Raw genomic sequence first — 15,159 nt, forward strand, 5'->3', positions numbered from 1 at the left:
GGGGGCAGGACTGGTCCCGGTGCTGAAGCCCACCTGCAGTCACCACAAGGGCTTCTACTAGCACTGAGTTCTGGTACCTTTAATTACCGTCTAACTCACTCTAGCTAATGGTGCCTAGTTGGCCAGTAAAAGTCAATAAGTCCTGATCTAATAACTGATGTATGAATAATTAAATATGCATCTATAATCTCTGGTAAGACCACCTAACATAATTAAAACTCAATGGACCATGTGATTTGCTCCTATACTTTTCACTGTGAATAACAGCAGCCATATTTGCCTTAGAGCCCATTCACAATAGAGAATATATTCTTTCAATATAATAAAAATAAGGGACATTTTTCCTACATTTTCAATGCTGCACGACAGACTTTGGATCTTGTGCATGAAAACAATCTCTATGAAATAATTATTAGAAATAGATATTAATAAATGTAAACATTTTCAAAGGCTTTTGATATGCAATTTTATTAAATGTATTTAAATATGCAAACTGTCACTCATGTACAATAGAAATTACATCATAGCTTTCTGGAACAAAATAGTACATTTTCAGCAAACACTTGTAATTGTTCATTCCAAAACAAGTCATTAAATTTTCCCAACAAGCACAGTATTTACATCAGAAAAATATTACACGGCTTTATATGAAACAAAAATAGACCTTTTTCCGAAATGTTTTATTTTTACAAACAGGAATATTTAAAAAAGAAAAAGAAATGGTTTCCAAATCGGAAAATAGACTTGCTGGCAAGCGGGTGAGACATTTTTATACAGGGAAGTGTATACTGGGAGTCCGTCTGTCATTCACAGACAAGGGGGTTTAAAGTATCTGGATGCTCATGTCGGGGCCCGAAGGCTGAAAACATCTTTAAAATGTTTTCAAATGTTTGGCAGTTTCTCTGCTTCACTGGCAGGGGGGGGGGGGGGAGATTTATTCTTTTCTGGGTCTCTGACAGCTTAAGAATCTTTCCTCTTGGCAATACAATCAGTGCAGTGTCAAAACAACCAACACAAAGAAAACGCAACACTTTTTCTTTCAGCCGAATCAAAATGAAATACTTTCCAAATGCATATTTTTTAAATCACGTAGTTTGTTCCATAGAAAATAACTTGATTACAGGTACAGGTGCCCGTGCAGCAGTCTGCTCCCGCTGATATCGGTACTTTGCCAGATACTACTGAATTGAAATTAATATGGAAACGCAGTAAATCAGAATTACTGGATACTTCCTGGTTAATGTTAGGGTCTCATTAAAACACTGGCACGAGAACTGTCAAACACACAGTATAGAAAAAGCTGTATGAAGCTGCACTCGGGGAAACTGCATTAATAATTCATGATGTTACACGTTCCATTTCATTTTTCATGTGCCTTTGCCTGTTCAGTTTTTAAAGAGAGCACCGACAACTGAGCTTCACACTAAAAAGTCAAAATATTATATAAAAGGTATAATTTCTAAAATATTTTAATTACGCTTTATTTTTCCTGGCTCGCTAGGGTATCGTAAAGTTTTAAAAATCGTTCGACCTAAAGGCACCTTTGCCAGTGTAAAGATTTTACAAATGCACCGTGTGTATGAACACACACGGACGCATAAAGACACGCAATATTTACAAGCTGACATAACGCGGGGGGGGTTGGATGCCCCAGGACTTGGGACACTTTCCTCCTGTGGAGGAGTCACAACACAAAGGACGGGCTTCTGAGGAAGAGGCTGTATGGCATTCAGGACACCGGCATGGGAGGGTCAGCTGATCCCTTTGTGGGAGCAGTGCAGTGTTTTGGTTTCTGTTTTTTGCAAGGAATACTGTACTGTAAGGTGTAAAAATCCTGCTCCCCCCATCCTCTGCCTGCCCGTTGTGTTCAAACCTGGCCGGACGTCTGAACCCCAGCAGGTCACTTTGGCAGTGCTCTCGGCAGCAAGTGCTCATGGGAACCGGGTCTGGCCCAGTCCGCACCCTTAACTCGCCGCGCACATGTCTGGCTGCAGTGACGGTACCGGTTCTGACACGCGCTCCCCCGCCGGTGCTGTGCCACGTGGCTCTGTGCCCCCCACCACGCTCAGGTCCTGGGGCTCCGAGTGTGGCTCGTCCCCCTTGCACGCTGCGCCCCTGTGGGCCTTCTCCTCCTCCACCAGCCGGGCCAGCCGCTCCTCCGCCTCGATTTCCTCCGTGGTGGGGATGGAGTTCTTCTTCGGCCTACCTTTTGGCTTGGTGGGGGCTTCCTGTCCCCCTTTGAGGACCTAGCAGAGCATAAAAACGTCCCATAAAAATCTGGAGACATTGGCTCTTTGGGGGAGGGGATAGGGTCACTGGCAGCAACAGTTATTACAATGATTACAGGAAGATGGACGAGGTTTGGGTCTTTGAGATCAGTCCTCCAATCATCAATCTCTCAGATCAGTGAGCCTCTGCCTTTGGCGCGATTGGCTGAGCTGCCTGACATATTGCTCTCCATCACTCACATTTCCTCATCACCCGCCCCCCTCTCCTGCCCCACGGTTCCCCCCCCCGGCTCTTACTATTTTCTTCCACTTCATGCGTCGGTTCTGATACCAAGTCTTGACCTGTAGCTGCGTGAGGCCCAGCGACTGGGCGAGGTCCAACCTGCAATGGGGGGGGGGAGGACATGAAAAATAATTTTTTGGGAGGTGTGTAGATGCAAAGGGCCTCAGACTCTGGAAGTAGCTTAAGGAGAAGCTGACTGTCCAAATGCACATGGAAGCACATGGACCCAACATCCTGCCCAGGCGAAGCTGGACAGAAACATCAAACATCAAAATGTCAACATGCAGCAACTGCCATCAAGCAGAATGTTTTATATAGAAGAAGAGACCTTTCCGCTAAATTGCCAAATGAAACCCAGCATACATAATATGAAGTATTAATAGTTTAACATATTACTTTATATACTCTTTCATTTGTCAATAAGCTTTAATATGTCACATCTTGGCAAACAACCAAAACATGTAACATTTTTTGGGGGCCTGGATATCATTAAAACTTATTACTTAGGATTTATTGACCTAAATTTAGTAGTGGGACAAAAAGTAATTAATCATCTTTACATTGTGATAATTTTACTCAGGAAAAAACAGGATTTATCCTTTAAATCCACAAATATACATTATAAATCCATGTACGGATCGTCCAGCACTTGGCCATAAATCAGATACCGTAATGTTTAAGTCGTCTGGGAGAGGAAGCAATGCTGTGTATGCTCTTGACACTGACCCAGAGCGTAACCGTGAGGCTAATGCTAGCTTCGGCGCGGCTCGCGTTCACGGTTAAACACAAACCAGTCGCTGGGTTGGTTTTCAAGGTCGGGCCATCAGCTCCAGAACAGCTGCTTTCGGCCCGAGCGTTGAGGTGCTCGTTGGCTGATCACAGACAAGTGTGTGGGGGTATAAAAGATGGTTATATCCACCAACAGCCACATCGTAAGCCCCTAAAATGGTCTCAACCGAGATTTCCTCCACGTTTTCCCTGTAAAGTCCCTCACGCCCCCGTGAGAGGGTTTCCCCCCTCGTCTGCACCTCCGCCAAGCCCAGCAATAATTTCAAGTGAACCGCGAAACGCTGCTGGAAATGATGGGATTAGCACAAAGCCTCCCAGGACCCCCCCTCGGTCAGCAGACAGGCAGAGAACATGGCCCAGACCGGTTCTGCGGTCTGCCCCAGCCCCGCCGTCTAATCTAGCACTGAAACCACCCGGAGCATCGACCTTCTTACATATGCCGACTGACAGCTCTGAACGCGACGTTTTCCGTTTGGCCCGAATATCCAGCTGGAATCCAGCTCCCAGGATGTTTGAGAATATTTCAAGTGAAATGCCCGTCACGAAATAATGGAACATGTCTTTAAGGCTAATCCCACGAGCAACACATGGAAAAAATGACAAGCCTTCAAACCACGACCGGAACATACAGGACATGGAGTCTGACACAATAATTCATGTCCATTTTCATTTTTCCTGCCAAATTTCCTTCCACTCTTTACAGGTTGAATCCACTTAATGTTACTTTATATGATTTATATATATTGAAGCCAAATGTTGCTAATAACTTTGATCCCACTACCCTCCAGCAGGGGCCAGTGTAGAATGGCACTTTTAAATTTGATTCAGTATTTTTAATTTGTGTTTCTAATCATCAGACTTCGTAATGTGTGGAAACAGATCAGTTAGGTGTTGTTTAAACCAAGTGTCCCTCCATAATCTCCTAGAATTTTCTAGATCTTTTGTGTTAAGGTGGACAAACTATTTTAGGATAGTGGACCCTCTGTATCTGCTGGTTCGGTATCCATGGATTCAACAGTCGGCGATTGAAAATATTCGGCAAAAAAAAATATTCCAGAACGTTCCAGAAAGCAAAATTTGAATTTGCTGCGAGCTGAGCACTACACTGAATCCACGTGAAGGGAGTGATGTGTACTTCTGGGTGTTGCTGGTGAGTGCTGACAAAATGGAAGAGAAAAGAATGGAAAATGGAAAAGAAGAGAGAGATGAATTTCTACTTTCTTAAATAATATTTATATTTTCTATATGTACTGTAATGGTTGCATCTATACTGAACATGTACAGACTTTATTATTTTCTAAACAATATGGTACAACAACTATTTACATAGCATTTACATTGAATTAGGTATTCTATGTATTCTAGGGATATAATTAAATTATACGGGAGGATTTGCAAAAGTCGTTTTATATAAGGGACTTGAGCATCTGTGGATTCAGATATCCGTGGGGGGGCCCGGAACTGATTCCCCGTGGAGGAGATGGGGACGGCCGGCTGTATTTAGTCATTAGTCATAGTGCCGTTGTGGGTGCAGCTCAGCTTTGATGCTTTTTAATCATGTCGGGAAAGATGTGTTTAACGCCCCTGCAGAAGCTCCCTAGCCCAGTCCAGGTCCAGGTCCAGGTCCAGGTCCAGGTCTCGGCTCTGGAGGCAGCTTACCTGTCAGGGGTGGAGAGGTACTTCTGCTTCTGGAACTTCTTCTCCAGGCCCATGAGCTGCAGCTCGGTGAAGATGGTGCGGCTCCTGCGCGGTTTCTTCAGCCGGGGGGCGCCGTGCTCCGCCTCCGACTCGCTGCTAACGCTGACAGGGGTCTCGCTGCAGAGCGGCTCGCCAGCGTGCGACTGAGGGGAGGCCAGGGAGAACGGGGGCGAGGGCTGGGACAGGTGAGGTACGCTGGGGGGCTGCCGCGTGATGACAGACAGGAGCGGGTAACCCCGGATGGAGGAGCCTGAGGAAGGGGGAAGGGCAATCAGCATACACTAAAAACAAGCAACGTTCGCGCCTCGGTTGAATGAACGAAACGGGATGTTGGCAAGTGAAGAACTGAAAACTGCAGCAGCTCTTCACTTAGCCGTCACGGTTCCAGGAGCCTCAAATGCCTGTCAGGCAAACGATCGCAAGTTGGGATCCAACAGAAAATCGTAAAAAATTGCAACAAAAAAAAAAAAAACGAGAGAGAGAGGATCAGCATTTCACAGATCATCATGCAACGCTGCACGCACCGTCGCATTACGACCGCGACAGGTGGTCGGGCACGCAAACCGCTCTCCCCCCACCTTGGCCGCCGTCCGGGGGGGAATAAGGCAGTGGGAGAGAAACTTAATGGCCCTGAAGATTTAGCAGCGATGGGACTCGATTTACGCCTTGAGTCCTGCCCTGTTCCATCGAACTCCTGCATTTAATAATTATTTTACGAGATGGGGGGGGGGACACGAGAGACACAGACACGACTCCACCGTGATCTCCAGCGATGGGGGCTGTAAATCCACCCCGGGTGAGGACCGGCCCCTTTAATCCAGACATTTCTCAGACAGCGCGGAGACACTGAACCAGATAAAACTCTTGCACTTGTCTGGAGCTGGGAGTCGAGCCGGAGCAGATATTCCCTATATGTGAGCTTCGCATAAAAAAAGGAAAAGTAAAAAAAGAAAAATGCAGGGCTTTGGATATAAATTTTCTCTCCCCTGTAATTTAGAAGTAAATTAAGAGTGACGTGGATTTTATGGAGAGGGGATACGAGAGGCGAAGCCCAGTGCTGTAGAATTATATATGCTCTTGGGTGTATTTTTTCTCATTTGTTTTCCCTACTGCGGTATATCTGTAGATGTCTCTCATATCTTATCTTTTAATGACAGACTTGGAAAATAAGTTGACGGCCCTCCCCCTTAGAGAGGATGCGAATGGTGATAATGATTGCAAATGTGGCCGCCGTTGGAACACGGCCTTTCCTGCACAATCGCAAGTTTGGATGTCCTGAGACAGAACCGGCTGGTAGGTGATGCGTAACTGTCTATCTGGTCCGTGCTGCGAGGCCTCCCCTTCCCACCACCCCCCCCCCACACACACACACACACATCCTCCCCTCCCTCTCACTCAAAGTGACAGAGCTGCACTCAAAGGCTCCATGACATCATTACTGACTGATGACCTCATCGGCAGTCTCCCACTTCGGCGAATCGATGGGCACCACTGCAAGTCTGAACACACAGGGCCATACCCCCGCCCAGTCATCCCCCCACGCCCAACTCTTCCCTCTTCTGTCCATCTTTTTATCAGACACCCCGTACAGAATCCCCTTACTAGCTTATCCCACCACACTTGCTGTCATTAATGGTTAATATATTAATAACATACATAGTTCAAATTATACTAGATTCTTTTTTTTAAAATTTTTAAGTCGTCTGACCTTGTACACTACCTCAAAAAACCCAGCTTCGGGTTTATAATTTTAATAGCACATAATATTTACAGTCGGTATCAAATTTTTTTAAGGGGTTGCACTAATTCCGCGCTTTCCCCTCCGTTCAAACTAAGCTACTCCAGTACCACATCACTCTCCATCGGACAGAAACCACTTGCTATTCTGCTTTACCTCATGTCAGTGAGCCTTAACAGCAAGTGGTCCTAATCACAGCTGTGTCAGTTGCCTAGCTGTCAAAATCTTTGTGGGAAATCATTTATCTGTTAGAATCGTGTTTAGAAAGCCAGACCGAATCATCACCTGTTTCTGGTTTTCGTGTGTGCTCTCTCAAAATCCCTGGGCCTTCAAATGTGCCAAACATCCTGCGGTTCTCCTATTTCCTGCTCGTGAACTGAGTCAAGGTGATCTTATTGGACGTATGCGTGCCGATAAAAATCAAAAGTCACTGGAACTTAGTAAGCAACAGCTTAAAAAGGTTACTTCTTACAAAACCTGTCGATTCAGCTGTCCTACTGCCATTGCGATTATTACATTTTGCTACATAATTTCATCATAAAAAATATCGAGCATTTAACCACAACTGCTTCAAAAAATAGTTTTATAAAAGAAGTAAAGTCTGCAAGTCGTATTGGATAAAACATTATCCTAAGCATGAAATTAACTTTAAAGTGCTTTTAAACATCATGCTTTTGCCATTTAATTGAAGCCAACATATTGAAACACCATAAATTATGTTTCATATCATTCACTGTGCCACCAGCCTCCTACAGTAAGTGTGTTAGTACGGGCCTTGGACTGACCTCCGAGCAATCAGAGTCACCGACTGCACAGTGCGCGTGGTTTTGGCCGGTGTCGGGCTGGGCTTTTCGATCCATGCGCAGAGAACCAGAAGGCATTTCTCAGGCTATGTTCGTTTGTGCTAGAGGCCTAGCCCAGCCCCAAATGGTTGAAATGTTGGCTCCCAGTGACGACATGTCAGTACAAGCAGCTCGTGTTGTTGTGATACATTTATTATTATTTTTTAAAATTTCTTTTAAATGTACCGAATCATTATCCCTGGGCAACGTGCCAAGCTTGACATCATTTTGCCAGAATTATCCAGCCCGTTAAACTTGCGTATCAGTCGAATGACCTGTCCACGGCCCCTGGTCTGTGTCTTTGATGACCCGCCAAACTGCGCCGGTTCAGTCATATTTAGCTGATCGCCACTCGGTGAATTAGGAGTCTCAGACCTTGTTTACAGTGAGAGCTACTTCTACAAAGAAAGCGATTTCAGGAGCTTCATGTTTGACATACTAACAGGTCAAAACAGCCTGGGGTGGCAACTGTAAAAGCTGTCGACCAGGTGGGGAGGTTATGACAGTAAAAAACACAGTGTATAGGCAAAACAATAACAAATTAAAAAATGAAAATAAGCATGCTGAAAAAATCATTAGAAACCATTAGGAAAATCACTAATTACTAATGGGAACTGGCCTCTGTCTTCCATTAGGTACAGTACCATCCATAAGACTGATTTAAAATTTCCTACAGAATTTAATGGTTTCTACTGGCTTACTTTCTACCTTTACTGGTATAAAATACTGTTTCTACTGGTTTATATTGATGTCCAGCAACCCATCGTGGTTTTCCCTTATTTACTGATTACATTAAACTGGTATTAAATGTGACTCACTTTTTAAAAATTAATTTCTTGATTTCAGACCATTACCAGTTTTTATTTAGACTCTGGTAATATAGTAATATTGCTAAATATGGTGGCATATAGTTATGTGTCTAGTTTTGTAGAACAGTATTATTAAAATAATGTAGTATTCATGTTTGCAATGTAAACAAAATAAAAGACAAAACATTTTACCCATAAAGGAAGCTATTAAGAAGACTATTAGGAATTACCATGCAGTAAAAACTATACAATGGAATCATCTTACTATAAATATCTGAAGATTAAAGCCATAAAGGCCCATGACATGGGTTGATGGTTTCCACCAGGGTTAATTAAGCAACAGGGGTCATTAAGAACAATTAAAGAACCATTTACATAGCATTTACATTGAACTAGGCATTATAAATAATCTAGAGATGGATTAAGTATAAAAGAATTTGGGGTTCAGAGCCTTTAGTCACGCTGTCTTTGGAACTTCCTCCCTCCTGATATTCATAGTATTGGCTGTTTCTCTACATTCAAATCTCGGCTCCAAACTACTCTTTTTAAACTTGCTTATTCACCTAATTTTTTAACTTTATTTAAGTACCATTTTATTTATCAGATTGTGGCAACTTTGAATGCATTAATGCATACAGAAGTATGTTTGCATATTGCGTGGATTGTTTTTGTAAGGTATCCTTGAGTGCCTTGAAAGGTGCCTTTAAATATAATTATTAATAATAATAATAATAATAATAATAATAATAATAAGAAGAAGAAGAAGAAGAAGAAGAAGAAGAACCATTAGGGATTACTAAAATAATACAAAAACGATTAGGAGCAACCATTAAAAACCATCACAAAGAAAACCACAGAAGGAAACCATTAGGGTTCCAATAAAGAGACTCAGAAACCAGTACAATTACATTTCATAAGCAGATTTCCATTCGGCTTGAACTATGTAAACCAGAAGGGCCCATAAGAAGCAATATACCATTAAGATAGCATAATAAACAACAAGAAGAATATTAAATTCCAGTAGAAACCATTAGCAACACTTAATGGTTACTAAGATTTCTAAAAAGTGTTTGTATTTTGTTGGGAGGGGAAGGGGGGCTCATGTGAAAAGTGTCCGTTTAACGTCAGCATTTTAGACTAACAACACTGTGCCAGATCATCCGACGCTCGTAAAATTTCACTCGGGTCGCTTTGGCCCCATTGGGATATTTGACGAATGATGGAAGGGAACAGGTACCGGGCAGGAGTGCCCCCCCACAGAAAGCCCCTCGCTAACCGAAGCCCCGTCCATCAGAGGGGCTCGACCGCATCCAGGTCGGCAACGCCCCCAAGTCACTCATCCCAAGCCAGTCCCACCACACAGGAGTCCAAGAGGAGCACTGCCGAGTGAGACCGCCACATGTCCACTATTCACCGCACTGACAGCGGACTTATCTCCGTCGGTCTTTCTAGAAATGCCTCTGAAAGCTTTGCCCCGAGTTCCGATGAGAGACGAACTTCCAGATGAAATATTATAACGCCGCATTAAACGAGCCACCTCGCTCTAGCTGGAAAATGACAACTTACTATATCTTTTTAAAAAAGGGGGAAGCAGAAAACAGCCAACCCACACGTCAAATTCATCCATTACGGTGACTTTAAGGCTCCCGGTATTGCTGCTATCAAGGTTTTTTAATGAATTAATCTTTCTATGATCATGACAATAAGAGTATTACTGTCAATTATTGTTGATGTTATATAATTCAGAAATGATTAAGAAAAGGAGATAATAAACTTTGTTATTGTTATTCTTTGTTCCCGCCCTCCCTCCCGTTTCACTGGTTTTTAAAACAAACACCACTGTCCTACGCTGGCCCCTGCTGGACGGTGCTGGACTGACAGCTTAGCGTGTGTGAGACACGAGAGTCGATCTCTCCTAGCGTTAGCTGTGGGAAAAAAGGCCCATGGCCTTTACCAGCTCAGAGACTCCATATCTGCCAGCTTCTATATTGGGATTGCAAGCCGTTGAAGTTCTTGAATATATGGTGTCTCACACCCCTACAGTTTCAAATAAATGGTACACCCCGGATCGGGAGCTGGGGATTATGCCACCCCATCTATCCACAACGGGGCACCCAGCAATCTTAGTGTCACGTCCTGCCCAATGAACGCAATGGGAATAGTTAAATGTACTTATATCACAGTTCCATTCAACCCCGTCCCTTTGAACTGTGAGTTCTGACACGCTTCCAGCAATGAGTAAAAAGCCATTGATCATTATCTAACTCATAACCCCATTCACTTATTAAACTTTCAAACAAGTTATTTACGTATACACAGCCCAGCTAATTAGTTGAATCCCTTCCCACAGTGAGACTCTTTAACCTGAGTGTGATTGATTGCTTGTTTGAGAACTATGCTATGTGCAAAATTAATTAATACACACATACATTGCGAAATTCATTTTAGATACATTGCCTATTGGATTTTCACTTTTTCCTCTACCGAAATGGAGAGATGAAATATCATTGCAAAATGTGCTAAGGGTCTTTAGCATAATGCTAATGCCTACGACAAACACGTACGTCTGTATGTAAGAGTTTGTTTCACCATCACAGGCTTTGAACAGGTCAGACTAAGTGTTAATGGGTGATATATGACATATGATATATGACGATCGCTGGACCACACCAGGAGTGTGAGACTCGTCTTCTGTTAACACTGTTCAGCTCTAGGAGTTTGTTTTTTGGGTCAATTAACGCTCAAGTGGCTCCCACTCCGATGTGGGCAGAATCAAACGGCATGTCGAACAAAACAGCATTGCTCGCATGGAGCAAATTCGGCTGGATTGTTCAGAGGATAAAACAAAGACAAGCCAGAACAGGCCCTGTTCAAGCATCGTTTAATATATTTTTTACCCTCTAGGGAAATGTTGTACGCATCACAAGTAATTTCCGAATGTCTGCGATATCCATATGAAGTCGCAAAATGATGAAAAAAATGTCTTGTTATGCAGCTACTGTCACTTGTAATGCAGGAAATGGATATCATCGTCGGTTTGCTGAGTCTCACATGTCATGGTTAAGCTGTAGACTTAGGTAAAGCTGAAGGAGATTTGCCAGTGAAGCAGGAATCGTGGATTTGGTCTTCAGTTTCGAACATGCTGTTCGTGGCACCATGCCCCTCCATTAAACGTCTAGACACACACACCTTCCGGAGTCACAATCGTACTCTTTTTTTGTGCTACGAACACACCTCAGGCCGCCTGTGTTTGGGAGCGTGTACAGTGGCGGAAGGGGGCTTGGAGTACTGACAGCCGTCCCCACTGCGACACCCCCACCTCAACACCCCAATGTGTCTGACCATGAGGGTCTTGGGTATGAAACGGCCTCACATCAAAGTGGGGGTATACAAAAGGGGGAACGCAGCTTCACCTTATTCAGACCTCACCCCACCCCACCCCACCCCCCAAAAAAATAAAAAATACTCAGGCACTAAGTATTCCTACAGGGGAATGTTCTGAAGGATCTGACTTTGCACAAAAACAAGTTCAGAGTCTCCCATACCGAGCAGGAGTCACCACCTAAGTCATACAGCATGTCCAGGCGGTGACTCCATTTGATCTTCTGAATCGCAAAAACTACCCTACGCTTTGCGATTATTCTGTACCCGCCCAGTCCTTCCGGAAGCTTTGCAGATAAAGATGTTACACCTCCAAGCTTCATATAGTGATGCAAGGATTTAAATTTACTTAACATTGTTTTCCAGTTAGTTGCGTGAATGTTATGGGGAAGTATTTACGCACTATTTATAGAATAGAATTGTGGCCTGTAAATACCATCAAGTGAGATAAGCAAGATCTTTTTTTTGCAATATAATTCACTCAATTTAAAAGCTGGAATAATTGTACTTTAACTGATGCTTTCCTGGCTGCTGAGGCTTCCTGCTGAGCTCTCTAATGTGGGGTCGATGGGTTAGAGACGTCAGCCGAATGAAAGGGCTATCCATGGAACTACTGCCGGAACATCGGCATTATTTTTGTGCTCTTTATTGGCGGATTGTCTTGACATCTGTGGGCCGACGGTGCGAAGTTTTGTTGCGTTAAATCACGTGTCGTTAGATCCTTCGGACTGGGCCGGAGCACAACGGAGAAGGTGTTCGGCTTGACTCACAGGCTGCAACTCAGACTTCTAGTCGTGAACCTCGTGCAATTGCATGGTTAATAAAAACAACAACTGCAGCAACAACAACAACAACATTATTACTATTTAATTATTATTAAGAACAATAATAATAATAAAAGTTCCTATTTGTGAAACTTTTCTAGCATGAAGACAACTCTACGTAGACCAAGTGTGCAGGAGGCCTTCTTTCAAAATCACATTGACGAAATATAGCTATAAAATGTAACATATTTATCATACAATATACATAACGTCCTCATATTTTGCGATGACTTTGACTTCGTAATGTGATACTATTTTTCATTTATTAGTTTATACCAGTTGCGAAGATTAAGGACTTTTTTTCGGGAAATTCAATTCATATAGAAAATAAAGACAAGAGAAAGAAAGAAAGAAAGAAAGAAAGAAAGAAAGAAAGAAAGAAAGAAAGAAAGAAAGAGAGATAAAAACAAACGATGTGCCAATATCAAGGCTCAGTAATGCATTAGACACTGGTCTGAACTGCGGCTATGTAACTATAGTCTACAGGCTAATCACGGCTGCACGTCTATGTACAAAATGGGGGCAAAACATCAGGGAAAGAACGGAACTTAAAACTGTATGGATCCAACTCAACATAACTTACATAACATATGTCTACATAAAATATTTTTAAAAATAGAGTAAAAACAGTTAAATAAATTCGTAAGTAATGCATCTGCCTGTATCTGCGCCAAAGTAGCTTAATACGAATAAATTCGGCTTAAATATTAAAACCTAAAACGTGTAATAGTGAAAATCCTAAGTCCTGCCAAACAGCCGTCATTGACACTGGGAAATTTGTGGGGTACATCCACAACTAATTCGTACTATCGGTCATTTTTCTTAAATTCCTAATCGTGGTACGTTAACATTGCCAAGATAAAAGTAAAGCCTACAGTATACATACGTATCATACACGCCGTAAGGTTTCTTCACTTACCGGAACATGAGTGCAGGGGTTTGGGTCGGACGATGAGAGAAGGGCACACTGAATACAAGGAAAGTTTCTCAAAGTAATCGCAGGTCTCCTTAGATAGTATTTCGTCAATCATAAAAGTCTTGTAGCGCCGCCTGGCTGCTTTCAGCTGCCCGGGAGAAGAGAGCCTTAACTCGGCTTGGCAATGCATTGTCGCCCGCTGTGTGGGCAAGGTTACCGCAAAGCAAAACTCAACGATGAAAACAAAACAGAAGCCAAGAGTGAAACTGTAGCAGATAACCGTAGCGTACGTGAAGATGTCGATTCGGGGAGTTAAAATGGCTTGCTGGTGCTTCCAGGAGGAGTGATTGTCTTCCGTCTGGGAGTTTGTCCGGCTGCGGAGTCTCTTCAGCGCCGCTGCGCTGCTTCTGTATATCGCGGGTTATTAATGGGCTGAGCACCAAGGGCCCCGGGCGCTCACTATATAAACGCTCTTCATGTTCATACTGTACTTCTCAGTCTCCGGACACTCTGGCTGTCAATCAAATCCCCTCTTTCTCTCTCTCTCTCACTGCCCTCTGCTCTCTCTTTCTCTTTCTCTCGCTCTCTCCCCATCTACCTGTTTGTCAGCCTTTAGTTGAAATAAACTTGCCATTCTCTCTCTCTCTCTCTCTCTCTCTCTCTCTCTCTCTTCTGCAGCTGATGGTGAAGGAAGGGACTTCTACGTGTCTCAAAGTCGCGCGCAGTTGGAGATTTAACTCGCGCTTTGCTTTGAGCGCAGATAACTTTACACTGTGGAATATCAAATTAAGAATGATAAAACATTTTTTTTTAAATGGACAAGTGAAACAGGAAAACTCCGCTCTCTCCCTTCATTTTTATAACAGTCCGCTATAAACATCATACTTTTAAACATAGATTTTAATACATAAAACTAAACGTGAAAAATTAAAAAATATTACACTTTTATCGCATATTACACTTTTCATCTGATAGCCTGCACAGGTTCAGCAACAAAATTTGCTGAGCTAAAAATTTCTTAGCCACATAGTTTGTTGTATTTCCGGAATGTAGCCTGTGTTTTAGCTTTATTGCTTATTTAATATGATTCACTTACTGTAATGAGCAGGTGTGTTTCAACAGCGCTTTCGCAATTGTTTCTATACTTGGACTATATACGCACTAATTATGTTATGCGCGTGCCTCCGTAATACCTTATTGTGGATGATTAAATTTAAAAAATCGTGGTCATAGTATTTCCTGTTGAGGTTTAGCTTCGGTTCCAAAGCAGATCCGATGCTCGTTAATATATATTAAATAAATTAGGGTACAAAACATAATTTTGAATAATAATTTTGTTTCTTCCCTGCAGTACTGACGTTATTTTTCGCTGTATGCATGTGGATATGGCCAAGCGTCACAGAAAAGCACGCCTAGTCATTTTGGCTTGAAAATACTTTTTAAAGCGTCTTCATTTGTCATTTGGGGCTTCCCTAGTAGCGCAAACCATTGACATTATAATTACAAAAGAAAACTTTGTGCAAACCATATAAAAAGGGAGAAGTCATTTTAATAACGAGGGAAAATTTTAAGCTTTTTGGCATTATTTTGTTAGGCGATAATTTCACTGGCCGGAAAAAAAATTAAGAGTAAGACTGAAGTTGACATTAAG

General features: G+C 42.8%; 1 protein-coding gene across 1 annotated transcript; it reads right to left on the bottom strand.

Annotated features, from left to right (window-relative positions):
* Positions 1-441: 441 nt before the first annotated feature.
* Positions 442-14,129, bottom strand: LOC111848867 (homeobox protein BarH-like 2). Its single transcript, XM_023821217.2, has 4 exons — positions 13,512-14,129; positions 4,960-5,248; positions 2,526-2,610; positions 442-2,246 (listed from the first exon to the last, which is right to left on the bottom strand). The coding sequence occupies exons 1-4, from the start codon at positions 13,696-13,698 to the stop codon at positions 1,965-1,967; spliced, it is 843 nt and encodes a 280-aa protein (XP_023676985.1). The 5' UTR covers positions 13,699-14,129; the 3' UTR covers positions 442-1,964.
* Between the last annotated feature and the right edge of the window lie 1,030 nt (positions 14,130-15,159).

This window comes from Paramormyrops kingsleyae, chromosome 17 (genome assembly GCF_048594095.1).
Source record: "Paramormyrops kingsleyae isolate MSU_618 chromosome 17, PKINGS_0.4, whole genome shotgun sequence".
Taxonomy (NCBI): domain Eukaryota; kingdom Metazoa; phylum Chordata; class Actinopteri; order Osteoglossiformes; family Mormyridae; genus Paramormyrops; species Paramormyrops kingsleyae.

Bases quoted from the DNA above. Each gene is read 5' to 3' on its own strand.
- LOC111848867 (XM_023821217.2), bottom strand. From the start codon at position 13,698: ATGCATTGCCAAGCCGAGTTAAGGCTCTCTTCTCCCGGGCAGCTGAAA. The intron at 5,249-13,511 runs GTAAGTGAAGAA...CCCCTTCCTCAG, and splicing joins ACCCCTGCACTCATGTTCCG to GCTCCTCCATCCGGGGTTAC. The intron at 2,247-2,525 runs GTAAGAGCCGGG...ATGCTCTGCTAG, and splicing joins GCATGAAGTGGAAGAAAATA to GTCCTCAAAGGGGGACAGGA.